Source organism: Euleptes europaea, chromosome 1 (genome assembly GCF_029931775.1).
Source record: "Euleptes europaea isolate rEulEur1 chromosome 1, rEulEur1.hap1, whole genome shotgun sequence".
Classification (NCBI taxonomy): Eukaryota; Metazoa; Chordata; class Lepidosauria; order Squamata; family Sphaerodactylidae; genus Euleptes; species Euleptes europaea.
In genome coordinates, this window is record NC_079312.1 from 50,939,885 (window position 1) to 50,960,350 (window position 20,466).

Genomic DNA, 20,466 nt, shown 5'->3' on the forward strand with positions numbered 1-20,466 from the left:
TCTTCTTCTAAAACAGACAGACTATTATTTTAGATTCATATTAAGGTTATATAAGGTTTAGAGGAGGACTAAAACAGGTAATGCTATCAATGAAGTCAGTTCTAATGCTCATATTGCTCTGCAGCAGTCTCTACTGCCTTCAATGGCAATACTCTACAGTAAGAAGTCAGTCTGAGGTATGTGCTCTAACAACATGAGAAATCAAACTACACAACATACTCCATATCTATTCCATTTTACCCTGCTTTTTAAGGAGTACAAAGCAGCATATAATATGCTCGCCTCTTTCTTCATAATAAAAAAACCCTGTGTGTTAGGTAGGGCTGCCAGCCCTGGGTTGGGAAATATCTGGAGATATTGGGGGTGGAGCCTGAGGAGGGCGGGGTTTGGGGAGGGGTGGGACTTAAATGCCATTGAGTCCAATTGCCAAAGCAGCCGTTTTCTCCAGGTGAACTGATCTCTGTCGCCTGGAGTTCAGTTGTAATAGCAGGAAATCTCCAGCTACCACCTAGAAGTTGTCAACCCTAGTGGTAGGCTAGGTTATGAGGGAATGACTGGTCCTAGATCATCTAGTGAGCTTTGTGGCTGAGCAGATAGTGATTTGAATGTGGGTCTCCTCAGTCCTAGTTAGCTACTCTAACCACTATACTACACCTATTTATTGCACTTAAGGAAGCTGCCTATGGAAGAAAACTGGTCTTAGTTCCATTTAAATTCTTGAACAAAGTAATTAACCACAAAAATTGTTTTGTGTTCCCCTGCCCCCAAGAACATGTGGAAGAAATTTGATGAAGACATAACATTATTAATAAATAATGGGAAATGGCAGATTTGGTGTAGGACATTTTCATACGGCACACTTAATATGTCAGAGGCGAGAAATGAAGAAAGTAAGGTCAATTTTGGTTCATGGTGCTCCTTAAAAAATTTCCAAAAGAAAGTTACGACTTCAGAACAATGCAGAGAGCCCTACTTTTTACTGTTTGATTGAATTTCCTCCCTTTATCAGTATTCTTTTTTCCTTTGCAGTGTTCAGAGCATAGAAGAGAACAGCAGCATGATATGGATATTCATTAGGCCTTGGAACTAGGGTTGCCAGCCTCCAGGTACTAGCTGGAGAACTCCTGCTGTTACAACTGATCTCCAGCCAACAGAGATCAGTTCACCTGGAGAAAATGGCCGCTTTGGCAATTGGACTCTATGGCATTCAAGTGCCTACCCTCCCCAAACTCCACCCTCCTTAGGCTCCGCTCCAAAACCTCCCTACATGGAACCAAATGATTTTGTTGCTGAAAAGCCCCCCCCCCAGTACACTATAGAAAACCAGAGAAAACTGTACTTCTTAAAAGCCCCCAATCCCTATTTGTTTTAAATAAAATTATCAAAACCATTAAAAACAATTCTAATGCATCATCTTTGGCTAGTTAATACAATTTAATGTGTGTATGCTGCTGAATATGAAGCTTCATTAGCCCCCAAAACTCAAAATTCACATCTCCATCTGATGCCCAAATGTGATGTCAGCAGACAGTATATGAAAAGACGACTATGGCATGGGATGCTTTCATTTAAAGGATTTATTAATATTCAACCCTACTGTCAAATAACAAAGAACTGTGATAAAGTTTAACACATCTATTGTGCATAAAAATTCATGGAATGTGTGGAAGTATTCACACAGAATTCACGATCAGATGGGAAAAAAGGTCACAGATCTACTGTACCTCAGACATGTCATGACCTGGGGACTGGGGAGAGCCAGGGTGGTGCAGTGGTTAGAGTGTTGGACTAGGATCTGGGAAACCCAAGTTTGAATCCCCCATGGAAACTTGGCAGGGTGACCTTGTGCTAGTCACACAGTCCCAGCCTAGTCTACCTCAGAGGGTTGTTGTAAGGATAAAACAGAGGAGATGGGAATAGTGTAAGCTGCTTTGGGTCTCCGCCAGGGAGAAAGGAGGAGCATAAATGAAGTAAACACATAAAATAAGCTGTTTGCATTTCTTTTTTCTGTAGCCATGGTACTGAGAGGACAACATACAACTCTGGCAAAACAGGTCCTAGCCCACAAGGCACTTTTGCCACAATAAATCTGTGCATTTTTAAGATGTCACAGGGCTCTTTACTGTTTTTGCTGCAACAGACTAAACACGGGCATTCCTGTAGGAATGCCAAGTATTTTAATAATATCCTCAAATAATAGATCATGCCCAAGCAGGTTCTCACCCAGGTTGTTAATGCTCCAATCCTCATCTCGGGTTATATAAATAACCCCAGGTTACCATGGTTTAAAAATATTTATTTGGTTTAATTTTTAAAATATATATATATTATTGCAACGTCCCCGTCAAACCAGACGAGGTGGGAAGAACTGGGGCTAAAGAGCGCAACTTAAGAGAAGAATGTATTTTTAGATCTGAAGGGCTAATAATATCACCGCACCCCTCTCCCACACACACGCACTTCCTCACGACGCGAATGGGCTCTCCAGGGCTCCCCCCCCCCCGCCATCCTTTAAAAGGAAACGAAAGAGACGTGTGATTCAGAGAGGCATTTCAGCTCCCCGCGTTGCAGCGGGCGAGACAGATGCGCGACCCGCCCTCCGCAGCTGGAACGCGGCGCGGGCTTCCCCAACCCTCCCCGTCGGGGGTCCAAGCCAAGCGGAGAACGTGCGGCCGAAGGCTCGCTTCGCATTGGCTGCCAGAGTTCGATCTCCGCCTCTGATTGGCTGCCGGGGGTTTAAAGGGAGTTGCGGGTCCCGGTTAAAAGAGCGTCGCGCGGGCAGCTCATAGCTAGCAATTGGGGTTTCTGCTAGCTAGCGGGTCCCCTGGCGCCTCTGGCAGAGCGCTCTGCGGCCGTTGTTAAAAGCGGCACCGAGGCCATTTGGCTCATTTCCGAATAAGGGGGGGGGGGAAATAGAGGGAGCGAGGGCAGCTGAGGAATGGATCTGAGTTCAGGAATTCAGAAGGTGAGTAGTGTTTCTTCCCCAACTCCTCCTAAGGCAGTGGTTCCCAACCTTTTTTTGACCAGGGACCACTAGGGCTTTTTGGTTCGGCGCAGGGACCCCAAGGTTCAAAATAAAAACTCCGAGAATTTGAAAATAAACTTTAATCATAACTGTTAGTTAAGCATTAAACTTAGAATAATATTTGAATAGATATTTTTATAATAGAGAACTTTTAATTGAAAATATTAATTTATGATGGGTTTATAACTTTGTTTTGCGGACCTTAATTTAGTTCTCGCGGACCCCGGGGGGGGGGGGTCCACGAGAACAGAGGCTGTTCTTAGGGTTGCCAACAACCCGGTGACATAACTGTCCTGTCGCCTTAACGGAGGCTGAATGTGGGGAAGGGCACAGCTGAAGCTTTTGCCAGCGGGCAATTAAATAAAAGCCCGTTCAGCCTCTGTTAAGGGGATAAAACACCTTTTCTCCAGGCAGTTGGCAACCGTAGGGTATGTTACTGCTTTGGTTGCTGCACTGATAATGCCAAGGGTAATTTATAGGAAGCAAATTATACGGTGTGCTTATTTGCAGCTCGAACAGAGTCTCCTTTTTCACCCTGTAACTTCCCAGTGACTGTTCTTATTTTGAGGAATTATTTTGTTTCCTTTCTGAATATATTTCAGCCATTGCCAAAGCTGCTTTATGTAGCTACAATCTTTTGCCTCCTAGGCTTCAGACCTTGTGTGTTGGCCTGGTCCAGCAGGCTGCTATAGCAGCAGGAAAGCAGACAGCGTCTCTTAACCACCACCCCCACGCACTCACGCAAGCAGGAAAAGAGCCTTGAATCCATTCCTGTGAATCTATTCTTTTTATGTAGTGAAATGTAAAAGAGGACGGGAAAGTATTCCTGGGTGCAGTAGTTCCTCCTTAAATCAATTGGGTGAGTCTTTGATGTGTTCAAAGAGAGAACTGAGACGCAGTCAAGCCTTAACCCTTGTGGAAGGGAAACCTTGTAACTGAATGGGAAACCATACTAATTCTATGAGTCCTCTGTTGGGCAGTAAATCCCATTGTTGGTTAGTGCTTACTTACAGATTGTGGTCCTGACCATGGTAATTTGGAAGTAAATCCCACTGAGATTAGTAGGATTTACTTCCAGGTAATCCTGGTTACAAACATGGGGTCAAGTGTTTTGTGTCCTGGAAGACACTGTAGAAACACTGAATAGTTATGGGTTTGTCCTGTTATAACAGTGTAGAGTTAAAGGTTATGCAGGGTAGCTTCCAGTTCTGGGAGTGTGGGCCAAAATCAAAGGAAAGAACAATGTTTATTCTAGCACAGTCTTTAGTATAACATCTGGGAACATCTTCTCTGGAACACCTAAAGCTTGCAGAAAAAGAATTGGTACCACTTAAACTGGGGTAATCTCGTTTTTCTACAGCATTTTAGCCCGTGGCATCTGTCTCTACAGTGTGCAAAGTGGAGCAAAGGCAGCTTTCTCCAGAAAAACAGAACCATTGTTTACAATTAGGCTTTACCTAATCACAGATGAACCTAATATTTTGCTTTTGATATTGCATCCAAGGGGTAAACTATATTTGGGGTAAACTATATTTGTGCAACAACTGAGCAAAGAGTTGCAGTCTGTGTATAATGTGGAGGAAAAAAGGGAATCTGCTCTTCTGAAATGAAGCTATTTCAATTGCGAATCTAAGCTGTCTGTTCATTTTCAAAAGACACAGGTCATCTTTTATGTTAAAAATTGACTGAGGTAAAATGCTGTCATTATACGTCTCCATTTAAACCTAGGGGGGAAATTCTTATATAACACAAGTCTCTAAGTTCCAAGTCCATAACTATTCATTGCACCAAAATGCAGGGCCAGCTTCCTCAAAATGGATTTTCAGTTTTTTAAAAAATGGCATACTCTTAGAAGAGAAATACTTTTAGAACAATCCTCTCTGAAGTATGAAACTTTTCCCCCTGGAGCAGTTTCCTTTGGTGGACAATAATTGTTAAAACTTACCAGTTTAGAGACATCCCAACACAATTTTCGTCTCCTTTCAAGTGTAGACATAGGATTGTAAAGCCATAAGATCTGCATTCTTAGCTGATATGTAGACATAGGATTGTAAAGCCATAAGATCTGCATTCTTAGCTGATATGTAGACATAGGATTGTAAAGCCATAAGATCTGCATTCTTAGCTGATAAATAAATGTTTCACCTGGAGAGGAGACAACTGAAAGGAGATATGATAACTATCTTCAAGTATTTGAAGGGCTGTCATATAGAGGATGGTGTGGAGTTGTTTTCTGTTGCACCAGAAGGTCTGACCAGATCCAATGGGTTGAAATTAAATCAAAAGAGTTTCCAGCTAAACGTTAACATGAACTTTCTAACAGAGTGGTTCCTCAGTGGAACAGGCTTCCTTGGGAGGTGGTGGGCTCTCCTTCCCTAGAGGCTTTTAAGCAGAGGCTAGATGGCCATCTGTCAGCAGTGCTGATTCTATGATCCTAGGCAGATCATGAGAGGCAGGAAGGTTTGCATCAGTGTTTGGCTCTTGGGGCTTTTTCTTGCATGCCCAGGGTAGTGCCACTCGCCACTTTGGGAAGCAATTTTCCTCCAGGCCAGATTGGCCAGAGATCCTGGAGGGGGGTTTTTTGGCCATCTTTTGGGCATGGAGTAGGGGTCACTAGGGGTGTGTGGGGGAGGTAGTTGTGAATTTCCTGCATTGTGCAGGGGGTTGGAGTAGATGACCCTGGTGGTCCCTTCCCACTCTGATTCTATGAAATAAAATGCAGATTTCCTCCTCCCTACAATGGCTTACTGTATATATTTTGGAACTGGGAAGATGGAAGCTTTATATATATATGATATTTAGAAGGATGGAAAACCAATGTCATGGATGTGACAGTAAGGATTCAAGGGATCAGACATGGTTGTTTTCCAAAGAGTCTGATGTAATACCTGATGTCTGGCATGTAATAGAATAGATGTTCAAGTTCATTTGTATCCATACCCCAAATAAGTAATCAGAGTACTATGTTAAAATAACCTGGCCTGTAGCTCCATGGAATGAGAAATGGGGAGCCAGCCAGCCTGACACACATGACAGGCCTGTGGAATCCTAAAGTCACCAGTTGACCTCAGCAGGCCCATGATGCAAATACATTCCACTACTGCTGTAGATGTGGCACGAACACCTGTTGTTGGACTTTGTAACCCTGAGCCTATGGATCCCCTGTTCCAGTAAGGGGTCTGTTTATTGTAGGTTTAGGTTATTGTACTAACTGTGTCAAAACTTCTGTCCTTCTGTCTGCTTTCTGCCTAACTCTAGTGCTATAATCCTTTTCATCCAAGAATAGAGCAAGAGCTTCATTTTCATGTCTTCTGCTTCAATGTCGCTGTGGATTTGGTTGACTAGAAGTTGTGTACTGGTCTTTTAAATGTTCACTGCTCTGCAGAAATCCTATTCTCTGTAGCACTGAGAATGCCAAGCAAAAGAGGACAGAGGTGCTAAACTGCTAATCCTGGGATGAGTTGTGTGGCTGGAAGTACAAAAGATTGCTGTTAGGTGTGGTTACAAGTTTCACATGAGAAAGATAAAGTGGTTCACGCATGGCTCCCAGTCATCTGAATCTACCTTGTCAGTTACCAAATCCTGGTGCTTTTTCTTCCATAGCTCTTGGAATTGTGGGTGAATGTGAAGAAAATGACCAGCTGCAAGATTTGCAGTGAAAGCAAAGTCACACCCTTCTGAGTCCGCAATTATAAGTGGATTTAAAATAATGTAACTGTTTACATTATTTCTTTGAAATGTGGTGTTGGAGGAGGGTGTTAACGGATACCATGGACTGCCAAAAAAACAAATCAGTGGGTTATCGATCAAATCAGGCCTAGATGCTAAAATGACTAAACTGAGGCTATCGTATTTTGGTCACATTATGAGAAGACAAGACACTTGAAAAGACAGTCATGCTAGGAAAAGTTGAGGCAGCAGGAAAAGAGGGAGGACCAACAAGAGATGGATTGTCGCAATAAAGGAAGCCACAGCCCTCAATTTGCAAGATCTGAGCAAGGCTGTCAAAGATAGGACATTTTGGAGGACTTTTATTCATAGGGTCGCCATGAGTCGGAAGCGACTTGATGGCACTTAACGCACACAACTCTGTTTAAGATTACACTGTAGGTAGATTTTGTTTTGGCTTTTAGGCTTGATGGAGCCCAATGTAGATCTTTTGGCCAAGAATGGGGGTGGGGGCTAAAATGGCTTGGCACTTCTCAGATGATTCTTGACTCCTTCCTATGAACAGTTGTCATTAGGCAAGCAGTGTTGCTTGGTCTACTGTGCCCAACCCCATGCACTGCTGGCACTAGAGAGAGAAGAGACAATGACTGCTTCCTGATCTATAAATACAGTGTGTATGCATGGACCTACACGTGACACATATAAGAGAATAATTCATAATAACTTAATTATGGAAACTGAGCTGCAGTGTAACTACACTGAGTGAGTGGCAAAACAATTCTTCCACAGATGCTACTTTTATTGGAGGGTAATGGTTGACTGTTGGAAGTTTATAGCTCTTTATTTTTAATAAGGCTTAACTTGATGCTTCAGCCTTCTTGCAGTTCAAGTAGCTCCAGATGATTCCATTCTTCCCTTGGCTCAGTCACTGAGCCAAACAGCATATTGTAGTACTCGCAATGAAGTTTGCATGCTGTTTATCTCCTGATAAAAGTTGTCTTACATGTCTATTCCTTTACATGCCAGCAACAGAGTACTGCAAACGTTTTAATCAACAATGTAGCTGAGGTGCCATCTGGTATTTCTTATTTTAATTCCATTAACTTGGTTTAAAATCTGACCGCTTTAGCTTAACTGTGCATCTGGCTGTGTATTAGTTTACTAGGAATGACATGTTTTTCAGTCTGCAAATTATACTCTGCTTGAAATATGAAAAATATTCACTGTAATAGTAAATGGTATCCCAATATCAGTCTTTTCAAGGAATTGTTGTTAAAGTTGGCTTTAATATCTTTTCATAAAATATCGCTGTTTCATGCATTAGTCACACCACACGTCTTATTTGATTGAAACCTAGCTGGATAATAGTGGCCAGATTTTGACCGTATATGACGTCCACGTAGTTCATCAATGAGTGCCCTGGTACCATTTTCTTTAGCCTGGTGGTAGGGTTGCCAGCTCCCTCTTGGGATATACCTGGAGATTTGGTGGTGGAACCTGGGGAGGGTGAGGTTTGGAGTGGGAAAGGACCTCTGTGGGGCATAATACCGTAGAGTTCTCCCTCCAAAACAACTATTTTCTCCAGGGAAATTGATCTGTCATCTGGGGATTAGTTGAGGCAGGATGAGAGGCAGGAAGGTTTGCCTCAGTGTTTGGCTCTTGGGGCTTTTTCTTGCATGCCCAGGGTAGTGCTGATCGCCACTTTGGGAGATCTCCAGCTACCACCTGGGGGCCCATCTCATGGAATCTTGTGGCATCTTCTCTGCATAACTTTGTGGTTGATATTGCTCCAATAGGAGTATGGACAATTACATTATACATTAGGACCCAGTGAACTGATGTATTGTGGTCTTCATTCCAAAGCACTGACTTGATGTAATTATTTGCAAACAATGCATAAATCATGTCTGGAGACAATAGTCTATGGTGAAATAATTTATTGCAACATTGTTGAATACATATATAATAATGTTTACAGAATACAACTGATTATTATTACTTACTTGTTACATGTTATATTTAGCCATCAGTGCTGTCCTTGCTTTTGTACCTTCGAATCTCAGCACGAGGTGTGTGTTTTATTTCTAACCACCTGGAGGTTGGCAAAGCTCCTTTGGAGTTCCACATCCTTCCTGAGTCTCCCTTACTTGGTCATATTCAGAACTTAATGGATACAATGGGACTGTTCTAAGTTATTTGGTCACAGCACTTTAAAGGGCTGATACTGGATTCTTTTTTTTGCACTGAGCAGTTTTCTGGGGATGGGTTGAAAGCAGAACCCATGTTATGTTTAGGTAACTTTCTGCTTAGTACTTTGATATTAGTTTCTCCTCCCACACAAGGTAGAGGATCTATTACAATCCTATTGGGATTCTAAGCTGTTCTGGGACACTTGGGAGTTTTAATGGCACCTCAGAATCCATGCTTCCAGCCTGGAATAGTAGGATGTCGAGGATATTCAACAAACCTGTTCCCTGGTGCCCTCTTTTTCCATCTGAAATCCCCGGTTCCCTGATGTAATGGAGAGCTCATTGATATGAAGATGGGTAGAATGTCATTGTGAAAGATTCTGGCTGAATTGGGCAGAACACACATTTGGAGGTCTATATGTTGTTGTGATGATAGTGGGAAAGAAAGGTGTCTTTGCTCCTACCATGCATGAGCTGGAGGAAATTCAGCTAAGCTGGTTAGATTGTGAAGTTGGTTGGTCCCTAATTCAGGCCCACTGGAGGAAGATATTTCAGTTGATAGATGAAATTGCTATATACTTTGCTGATAAAAGTCTGTAAAGGCAAATTTTAAACTATTTTCTAAACCCCCATTTATTAGGTGAGATGATTGAGTGTGTGCTGGTCGATCAGCTCCAGGCATACCTGAATGACATATCTTCCTGTGACCTTTATCAATCTATTTTTGACCTGGATTTGGAATTGAGGCACTGGTGGATGATTACAGGTAGATAAGGGAAGTTCTTACCTGAGCTTTCTGTGACTTCCAATATAATGAGATCTTATTAGGAAACTTTTGGCATCGTTTGGGGTTTCTGAAATCCTTCACCCATGACTGTGATCTTGTCTTTCAAACAAATGGCACTGTTTGCATTGAAGAGCCATCTGTCTATGAACTTCAATGTGGCATACAGGCTCTGTTCTTTCCCCTATGCATTTGAATTGTGAGATATGTAAAGTGTGGAACTCCCTGCCCCAGGATGTGGTGATGGCTGCCAACTTGGAATGTTTTAAGAGGGGAATGGGCATGTTCGTGGAGGATACAACTATCCATGGCTGCTAGTCAAAATGAATACTAGTCATGATGCATACCTACTCTCTCTAGTATCAGAAGAGCATGCCTATTATATTAGGTGCTGTGGAACACAGACAGGATAAGGCTGCTGCAGTGGTCTTGTTTGTGGGCTTCCCAAAGGCACCTGGTACTTGAGCACAAAATATATGTTCCTTGCTTGGGCATGCCTTTCTGTCTTTGCAATTTCATTAGTTACCATGAGAACATCTGCTGCCTTTTCCTCAAATTGTTGGGGATGTGAAAAGAAAGAAGTTGTATCTGTCAAGGCTGTAGTCTCCCCTTTTAGAACTCTTGAAACTCTAGTGTAAGCTTCCACAGCTTATTCGTATAGGGAAATATCTCGTCCCTTTTAGGCTGGTCTCTCATCTCTGGCAGTAAAGAAGATCCCTAGTCCTGGCTAGATCCCCTGTCCCCTAATTTGTGTTTTGAACACATGAAGCTGCCTTATACTGAACCGGCCCCTTGGCCCATCAAAGTCAGTATTGTCTATTCAGACTGGCAGCGGCTCTCCAGGTTCTCAGGTGGAGGTCTTTCACATCACCTACTTGCCTAGTCCCTTTAACTGGAGGTGCCGGGGACTGAACCTGGGACCTTCTGCATGCCAAGTAGAGGCTCTACCATTGAGCCAAAGCCCCTCCCCAAGGACATAGTTCCTGAGTGGCTTTCCCCCCTCTCCTGATGAATTCAAGCAAAAGAAGATGGCAGAGGAGAGGGAATCAAAAGGGCTGGCCCATCATCAGCTCTATAGATGGAACAAGTGCAACATGAAAGAAAGAAACCACAGGCTTTCGCTAAAGAGGCGTGTTGTTGCCTAATGAAAACAAAGGAAAGTCCTTGAATCAGTCTGAATAGCACAGTAATGCCAAACACATGGCTGGGCCAAGCATCCTTGCGTAGATGACTGCTTAATTTCCTGGATTGTGAGAAGAGCACTTTTTTCTCTAGGCATGGAGAGAACTACTGTCAATTTGGAGTCTGGCTTGGCAATGTCATATAGTCAGTTGGACCAAGTCTGTGAATACAGAGTCTGGAATCCATTAAGGCTTCTTGCGAGGTCCCGAAATTGTTCACTCACTGTTGGGCTTAATTACAGTTGATGCCTTAAGCAGCATGTCAGGAGTAAAAGAAGCTGTGGGTAGACCAGAGCTCTCTCCATTGGATGCCTTTCTTTTTTAAATGTAAAATGAAGAACCTTAAGTCAAAACAAAGATTCAACTTGATAGGTTGCACTGTTTGAGCATTATTGAAAACACTTCACCACTGACATGGAGATGTAACCCAAGAACGTGAAGTCTGCTCCCAAAGCCATTTCTTCAAGAGAAAGGATCAAATGTGTTAGTCAAAACTCTGGCTTTGCAGCACAAGTCTCAAAACTGAATTTCAGATGATTGAGCAGTTGTATTTGTTTTTTTAAGGACACACCTCAACAATATGGCTGCAGTGCTGCATAGGCGGCCAGAATCCTACTGAAATCAGTAGGGGGTGAAATCAGTGGGGTTGAAGACATTAAAACTAGAGCAGGCCACAGCGTTCAACGTAAAGGCGGGGCTCACTGGATTCTTCCTGTTTAGGTCCGTTGTTAATCACCTCTGTTATGTCTTAGTTTCGGTTGCAGATACCTTCCAGAAAAAAGGGAGAGAATTTCAGAATGCTTATGTATCCTGTGCATGCGTCTTCACTTTTGGCTCATTCTAGGGTTTCCAACTTCCAGGTGGTGCCTGGAGATCTCGCCAAATTTTGGCTGATCTCCAGACTACAGGGTTTGGTTCCCCTGGAGAAGATGACTGCTTGGAAGGGTGGACTCTATGGCATTATACCCTGCTGAGGTTCATCCCCACCCAAACTCTGTCCTTCCCAAGTGCCTCCCCCAAATCTCCAGAAATTTCCAAACCTGGAGTTGACAACCCTACACATGGTGCATTTTTGAACTGCTTAATCTTTGTCTCTTCTGTGCTGGTATGCTGGCACTCCTGTGCCAAGTGAAAAATAATAATAAACCCACTGGAACTTCCTTAATGTATATTTGTTTTTGCTTTCTATACCAGTGCTCTAGCACAGAGGGATCTATAATTCCATTAATACAATTTCTTCAGAAGGGAATGTACTTCTAAATGTTTGTTCTTCCTTTCTGTACGATCACCAGATATGGCTTAATGCAGGGAATTCCTTATGTTCTGTTTGATTTTTATTAATCATCATTTACAGCACGAATTCCAGAAATACAAATCCCAAACAATGTGCATCTAATTCTCACTGTGGTGGAAAACTTGTATCTGAATTGTACTATATAAAACTGCCTGTGTTCTTCTGTTTTTAAAGTCCCTACTCATTTTTTAAAAGTGAGCACACAATGCAAAAGGCTTGGTTAGAACCCTTCTTCTTTGGAGTGATGTGAACATTCAACTGCAGTCTAAAATGTGCAGTGGGCTTGGCATATGTGTATGCTCCCAATGCATTTGTAGAGCTCTTTTGAATAGTATAGATTTTTACTGGTACAATAAACAAGTAGCAGACATGTAAGTGAGGTCTCAGATCGAGATTTTTCAGTTGTTACTTTGCTACAGTTCTGTGAAAAGTGTTCCCACCTGTCCCTCTGTGAAGCCTACTAAGAAGCTAGGACTATGGCAGATGTCAGGGGAATACAGGCTAATGAATTTTTCTTTATTACTTTATTTATACCCCACCTGTCTCCCCAGTGGGGACCCAATACAATTTACATCCTTCTCCTCTCCTCCATTTTATCCTGTGAGGTAGGTTCGGCTGAGAGAGTGACTGGACAGGCCAAAGATCACCCAGCAAAATTACATGGTAGAGTGAGGATTCAAACCTGGGTCTCCCAGATCCTAGTCTGATGCTATAACCACTTCATTGCACTGGTTACCAATTATGTGGTCAATCCACAAAGTACTACTACCCAGTATGAATAACTTGGCCTTAGTTATGCAGTCTCTTTGAATTGGCAGCTTAGAAATTCATTTGCAAGAGAAAAGGTTGACTGGAGACCATACGACTGGACAGTCCCCACTCCAATGAAAAGTATGAGCAAACTCTACTGGAATGAGCAGCAAAGAAACTTCTATCGAGTGATGTTTTCCATCTGCTGTGCAGGTATTAAAGGCAAAGAAATTCATGTCCCCTATTCTCTTTTCCTAACTTTTGTTTCTTTGTTTGTTTCATTCACTCCTCAAAGGTTTAGGTGGCTATCAAACTTTCCCAGCTTGTGCTGAGAATGTAAAGTAATGAGGATCTCCCTGCAGGGCATTCCATCCAATTGGCTGGATCCTTGCTGTTTCCTGCAATAATTTCAACAAGATTTTGAAAGGCTGTAGGAAATCCAAGCAGCTGTAATATTGTTCCCACCTGGTTGAACACATCATCTATGAGATTTCATGTAATTCCCCCCACACACTATAGACACGTGCCAGGGACTCATATGTTCCAAGCATGCCTGATAAGCTATCTAGTGCATCTTTACAGAAGTACATTCCACTTGCTAATGTAAGGATGCATACCAGCTGCACCTTTGTTTCAATTTGGCCTTAAGCTTCCATTACATAAAATATTAGTTTACAGAGTCACTTAATTTGATTTAACGAGCTATAATTGAAAGCCAGAAACGGCATGCCTGTAGTATAGAATATTTATGAGGGATAATACAATTCTAAGGCAACTGAGGCATCAGCAGTTTTGAAAGAGCATAGTACCCTCACCGAACAGTGCAAAGGCTTGGGTGGGCAGGCATAGACACTGCCTTCCTATACCACTAGATGAAGGTAGCCTGGCAGTCTGAGATTTTTTTTTAAAAAGTACACAAGAAAAGCAGCCAACCAGTGCCCCCCGCCGACAGTGCCGCTGACTATCCTTTTGATAATGCCGTAGAACCTCTTAGGATTGCCGCCTAAGCTTATGATTTGCTAAGAACCCTTTCCTGGCAGTAAACCCCGCTGAGCCCAAAGTGTACTGGCTGTAAGAAGATTTTGTTCCTTCTGTCCTACTGTGTGGCTGTACATGTTTTCCTTGAAAATCAATCATGGGATTGCCTGTTCATGCCCAGACTCATCTTGGACAATGTCAAGCCCTTCTGGATGAACCTGCAATGGATTGGTTTCTAAGCTCTGTTCACAAGTTACAGTGGATGCAGAACATTCCATGTACAGTGAACCCTTGATTTTTTTTATACATGCATTGAGTAATTCTCATGTTACATTCAATGCACATACAGCTGAAGATTTGATTGAAACCACAGATCTACCCAGATAATGTCATAAATGAAACTGGGTACCAGTGACTCTTACAGACAGAAGCACATGGGTATGGCCAGGATATATGTGCGTTCACTGTAACATGTGAACAGAGCTCTGGTGAAGTACCTTGAGCGAATAAGATCTACCCAGATACTGGTACCCAGTTTCATTTATAACATGAACTCACATTGGCTCTTTCTTAGAAACAGATGTACACAGGTATGAGCAGGATATATGTGCGTTCACTGTAACTCGTGAACAGAGTTCTGGTGAAGTACCTTGAGAGAATAAGATCCCTTTGCTTCTTCCAACCTGTTGGGATGTGACACACTAGCATATGAAGGGAACATTCAGAAATGGTAAGAACATACTTGCTGTGACAAGCAGACTGTAACAACCAATATATAGCCTGTCTTCTGTGAAGAAGCTCAGTACATATCCATGAAGATTCCCCCGGATTAGCTTTGCAATTAGTCTGTGTCAATGTGGTTTAGGGGTTAGTCTAGGATCTAGAAGACCTGAGTTCAAATCCTGTTATGAAGTTTGCTGGGTAACCCTGGGCCATTCAGTCTTTTCAGATTCCTGTTACATGGTTGTTGGCAGGATGTGACAGGGAAAGGGAAACCATGTATGTCACTCTGAGCTCCAAGGGAAGCAGGGTAAGATAAAAATGTACTCGATAGCCATGAAACTTCCTGGGTGCATTTAGTCTCTCAGATGTGACTGAAGGTTTCCTTAGTTCAGCACACTATTAGAATACAGTCTTCTGACATGGTCCAAAATAAAGGGGGGGATAGATGCACATATAGAACAAATTGTATTTGGCATTTAGTTTGGAGGGATTCTTGATCCAGATCACTGCCTAGGTCATGCCATTTTCTCTTGTTCTTAAAGTTTGGGCTCAGTTCGTGCCAAATCCAGTCAGTGGGGGTAAAAACCTTTCTGCTCTCTTTTTTTTTTTAAAAAAAAAAAAGAAAAGCCTGTCTCTTTTTTCCTTATCATGAATTCACACATTGTTGCTGGAGAAAGGAATCCTGCCAAGTATTTGCTCTTGGAGTCGCATGGTATTTGCTGAGCCTCTTTTTGCACTGTGATATCTTTGTCACACTGGATGGAGGCTGAAATTGGGCAGCTCCTCTTGGAATAGTTTCCTTCGATACTGGTGCTTTTCTCTCTGGCCAAAATTTTTAAAGAAGAAACTTTTCTTCAGCAACATTTCATGAACTGTTTTAGTAGGGTGTCAGATTTATTGACGCTGATGGGATTGGACCACGCGCTCAGTTTCCATGCTCAAATCCATCATATCGCGTGCTGGAGGAGTTCAATCCATGTCTTTTTAGTACACAAAGTTTGCTGGTGTGGCTCCATCATCAACCAAAAGGGAGACTGCAGCCAAGAAATCAGAAGGAGATTGAGACTGGGAAGGGCAGCCATGAAGGAGCTAGAAAAGATCCTTAAGTGTAAGGATGTGTCACAGGCTGCCAAGATTAAGTTAATCCATGCCATCATATTCCCTATTACAGTGCATGGGTGTGAAAGCTGGACATTGAAGAAAGCAGATAGGAAGAAAGATTCCTTTGAAATGTGGTGCTGGAGGAGAGTGTTACGGATACCGTGGACTGCCAAAAAAAAAAAAAAATCAGTGGGTTATAGATCAAATCAAACCTGAACTGACCCTAGAAGCTAAAATGACTAAACTGAAGCTATCATATTTTGGTCACATTATGAGAAGACAAGACACTTGAAAAGACAGTCATGCTAGGAAAAGTTGAGGGCAGCAGGAAAAGAGGGAGGCCCAACAAGAGATGGATTGATTCAATAAAGGAAGCCACAGCCTTCAATTTGCAAGACCTGAGCAAGGCTGTCAAAGATAGGACATTTTGGAGGACATTGATTCATAGGGTCACCATGAGTTGGAAGTGACTTGACAGGACTTAACACACACACAGTCATAAATGAGCAGGAAACAATATTTCCTGCTGATCGAGAAACTGATGATGGATAGGATAATCCTGATTAAAAGCTTAGAGGAAATTGCATGCTGATGGTCAGTGCTAGGACTTGACAGTTCCAGACTAATAAGTTTATTTAAAACCCTTTCCTTGGCTTATGTCTTTGCATGTTAACATACCATTTTAAAGACTTGTTGTAGAGAAGGAAGAGGGTGTGGCATGCACCAATGCGTCTGCGGATTGCCGCTAGCAAGTAGCAGATGTGCGGGTTGGAAGAAACAAAACAATATTTTGTGATCTCTGGATTAGGAAGCGGAAAATTTCCATGTAAGCAAGGCTGCGTGAGCACAGTCTGTATACCGGGCTCACCACCAAACTGGAGGATGGCAAACTTGCAGCTTATACGTGTTTAGATTCTTCACTACACAAATCTGTCAGTGGCATGGTTGTAGAATCATATGCCAAAAATCATTGCAAAGAGATGTTGTTTCTGGTCATTTCCAACCACATCTGTATGCCATGGCTCAGTCTAAGTATTTGAATTAATGACATATCAAGCGTTAGAAAGTTAGTGGTATAATTGGGCATTAATGTGATTGGCTAATGTAGGGAAGGGTATTGGAGACAACCACTGGTGTGCAGCTATTGGAGAATCAGAGCAGGACCTGGAAGACATGGGTTCAAATCCCCACCCTGCTATGATATTTGGGCTCATTATTCTCTCTCAGCCTAATGTACCTCAGAGGTATTTTGTATCTATAAATGTCCCTCTTTGTTCCATGCAGGCAGTTCCAACCTCCCTAGAATGTATCTTTGGGTGAATCTAAATTGGAGAAGTTACTGTACACCAACATCTGCAGTATGGGAATGACCTACCTTACAGGGCTGTTCTAAATCCTTAGAACAAGATAATTTGTGTGAGGTGCTTCAGCCACTGAAAGTGATACATGCATATTCATTTGCAATATATCCTGTAACATGGTACAGAAAGTGGGATTTCGGGTTGCCGACCTCCAGGCGGCACCTAGAGATCTCCCACTGTTACAGTTGATCTCCAGAGGATGAGATCAGTTCCCTTGGAGAAAATGATTGCTTTGGATAGTGGACTCTGGCATTATGTCACGCTGATATCCCTCCCCTTCCTAAACTGTCCCCTCCCACGGGTCCACCCCCAAAATCTCCAGGTATTATCCCAACCCAGAGCTGGCAACCCTGGAGAGATTCAAGTGTATGCTAGGTTTCATGTACATTTGATTTGAGTCACTTGACAAACACTGAATGCAAGCAAGCGTTACATGAGAAAATTGTCCAAGGGCATTCAGGATAAAGATGCATGCTCTTCTTTTAGTAGCACTCAGTCCGACTTAAATGATTCTTGCCGTATTTTCAGCTGTTCTTGCCCTGGCCTCAGTTTTGGCCAGACAGAGAAAATGCAGGACTGAATGGGATTATTATATATTGAAACTATTTGAACCTCAAATATTTGCCTTGGTTTTGTTCCTAGCAGTGGGCGAAGCCTTGAACTGGGTCTGGGTTATTTTATCCAGACTGTTTTGCCATACCTAGACTCAAAGTCAACTCAAGAACAGCGTACTCTGTGCATTCATTTTGTACACAGGAGTTCAAACAGGGATAGAAACGGGACAAGGCTCTCCTGTTGCTAGCGTAAAGGCAGCAGACAGGAACTGTAGACATGTCCTGTCTTGCATAGGATTGAAGACAGGTCTGGTAACATATTTTTTACATTTAGGCCTGCCAAGACTCTTCATTCTGACATCGCTTTTTAATAATATTGTAGCTGATCCATTGTTGCTTTTCTTTGTTTAAACCGATTGACAACATACTCAAGCTTGCAAAATGCAGTCTAATGTGGCTTTTCCAGTCAGGGAGCTGCTTTGTTTATGCATATGCTATTGGCATATTCCTCCTTCTGCCTCTCCAAGTTGTAACCACCCAGTCCTATAAGCAAGGCTTTGTTTATCTGCTCTAGGATCATTTGACAGTAGTATGACCCACAATGGCATTATTCTGCAAAGATTGTTCCACTATAACAGTAGCATTGGAGCCAAATACCAGGAGGAATCAGGTTTTTGATTGCCAGCTTCCACTCAAAAGAATGTGATGGAAATGATGCACTTATGGCCTCATTTCCTCCACAGGCAGAATTAACTATAATTTGCCAGGCAAGATATGCAGACCGACCAACTGCTGATGTTTTTGTTTGCTTTAATTCTATGCAGCGGGTTTGTTCATTGATGGGGGTTAAAGTTGTACTTTGTTGCTGACAGCATCCAAGCATAGGGTTCCCAGGTCCCTCTTTGCCACTGGCGGGAGGTTTTTGGGGCAGAGCCTGAAGAGGGTGGGGTTTGGGGAGGGACTTCAATGCCATAGAGTCCAATTGTCAAAGCGGCCATTTTCTCCAGGTGAACTGATCTCTTGGCTGGGGATCAGTTGTAATAGCAGGAGATCTCCAGCTAGTACCTGGAGGTTGGCAACCCTATTCAAGGAGGATAGCTCTTACTAGGGCTGTCAATTCGGTTCGGTCCGAACTGAAAATCAACCGAATTTCCCCTGATTCGGTGATTTTCAGTTCGGACGGATCCGAACTCAAATCTGGCGGGCAACCGGGGGGGGGCGAATTCAGCGAGTTCGGGAGTTCGCGAATAAATTCGGCCAATTCGGCTCCCCCTTCAGGGAGGCCCGCTGAAAGGCGCGGGCTGCCCTTTAAACTGATCTGCGCCTCCCAGCTGGGAGGCTCAGATCAGTTTAAAGGGCAGCCCGCCTCCCTTCAGCGGGCTCCCCTGAAGGGAGGCGGGCTGCCCTTTAAACTCATCTGCGCCTCCCGGCCCCGAATTACCGGGGATCCGAAGCGGGGGAGTTCGGACTTCGGCACGTACCGACCCCACAAGGGTCAAATTCAGCCGAATCCGAACTGTACCGAATTTTTTTTTTTTTGACAGCCCTAGCTCTTACATCCTTATTGGTCCACTTTGAGAAGCTATACTAGAGGCAGGTGGAGGTGTGCGGATGCTCTCAAAAGGTTGGCCCGGCAGCTGTTGGCCCAGCAGGCAGCTGTTGCCCAGGTAGGAGCTGCATACTTGTACAGTGTTGAAATTGTCTTCCCTGTCTGTGTGTCATTGCTTCTCAATGCCCACCTTTAAGGAAACGAAGCCTCTTTCTGCTCATTGGTTGCAGCCAAATACTGGGATTCCAGTGTCCAGGTGGGACCTGGAGATCCCCTGGAACTACAGTTACTCTCCAGGTAGGGTTGCCAGCCTCCAGGTCCTAGCTGGAGATCTCCTGCTATTACAACTGATCTTCAGCAGAGAGAGTGGGGAGGGGGAGGGAGGACTATGGCACTGAAGTCTAGGGTTGCCAGGTCCCTCTTCGCCACTGGCGGAAGGTTTTTTGGGGCAGAGACTGAGAAGGGCAGGCTTTGGGGAGGGGAGAGACTTCAATGCCATAGAGTCCAATTGCCAAAGCGGCCATTTTCTTCAGGTGAACTGATCTCTATCAGCTGGAGATCAGTAGTAATAGTAGGAGATCTCCAGCTAGTACCTGGAATCTGGAAACGCTCCTGAAGTCCTTTCCCTCCCCAAACCCTGCCCTCCTCAGGCTCCACTCCAAAAGCCTCCCGCCGGGACCTGGCAACTAGGGTTGCCAAACTTCGGGTACTAGCTGGAGATCTCCTGCTATTACTACTGATCTCCAGGCAACAGAGATCAGTTTGCCTGGAGAAAATGGTCGCTTTGGCAGTTGGACTCTATGGCATTGAAGAGGGACCTGGCAACTCTACTGGCAACACTAGGCTCAAGGGGAGCAAATCTAGCTTTATAGTATCTGGAACACTTTGCTACTGAAAGTACCTTACCGAGCTTCTAGCATAAGTCTGGCTTGCTACACTTAAATTTGCAGCTTTAGCTGCACTAGTTACTGCCAGATAAAATATTTTTTGGCCTATTTAGGACCGCTGTGATGTGGCAAAAGAATTCTGCTAAGGGGTGTGAACTAGGCAGGCTTCTTCTAGCAACAGCATAGTGAAATGCACTGCTAAGCATTTTCCTGAAAGAAATGGTAAATACATCTTTAAATGTAGGATACATAGATTTGTTCAGCCCTGACCGGGATGCCCAGGCTAGCCCAATCTTGTCAGATCTTGGAAGCTAAGCAGTAAGGTTGCCAACTTCCAGATCCTGGTTAGTGCTTGCAAGGGAGACTGCTAGGGAAGTACAGGGTTGCTGTGGGGAGGCAGGCAAGGGAAAACTACCTCTGT

The 20,466-nt window shown here is 43.4% G+C and overlaps 1 protein-coding gene across 1 annotated transcript in view; it reads left to right on the forward strand.

Moving 5' to 3' along the window:
- Positions 1 to 2,917: 2,917 nt before the first annotated feature.
- Positions 2,918 to 20,466, forward strand: part of LMCD1 (LIM and cysteine rich domains 1) — a 58,246-nt gene continuing 40,697 nt past the window's right edge. Inside the window, exon 1 of the mRNA XM_056861076.1 lies at positions 2,918 to 2,965. Within this exon, the coding sequence (XP_056717054.1) occupies positions 2,939 to 2,965 (27 nt within the window). The 5' untranslated portion in view covers positions 2,918 to 2,938. The remainder of the gene's footprint in view (positions 2,966 to 20,466) is intronic.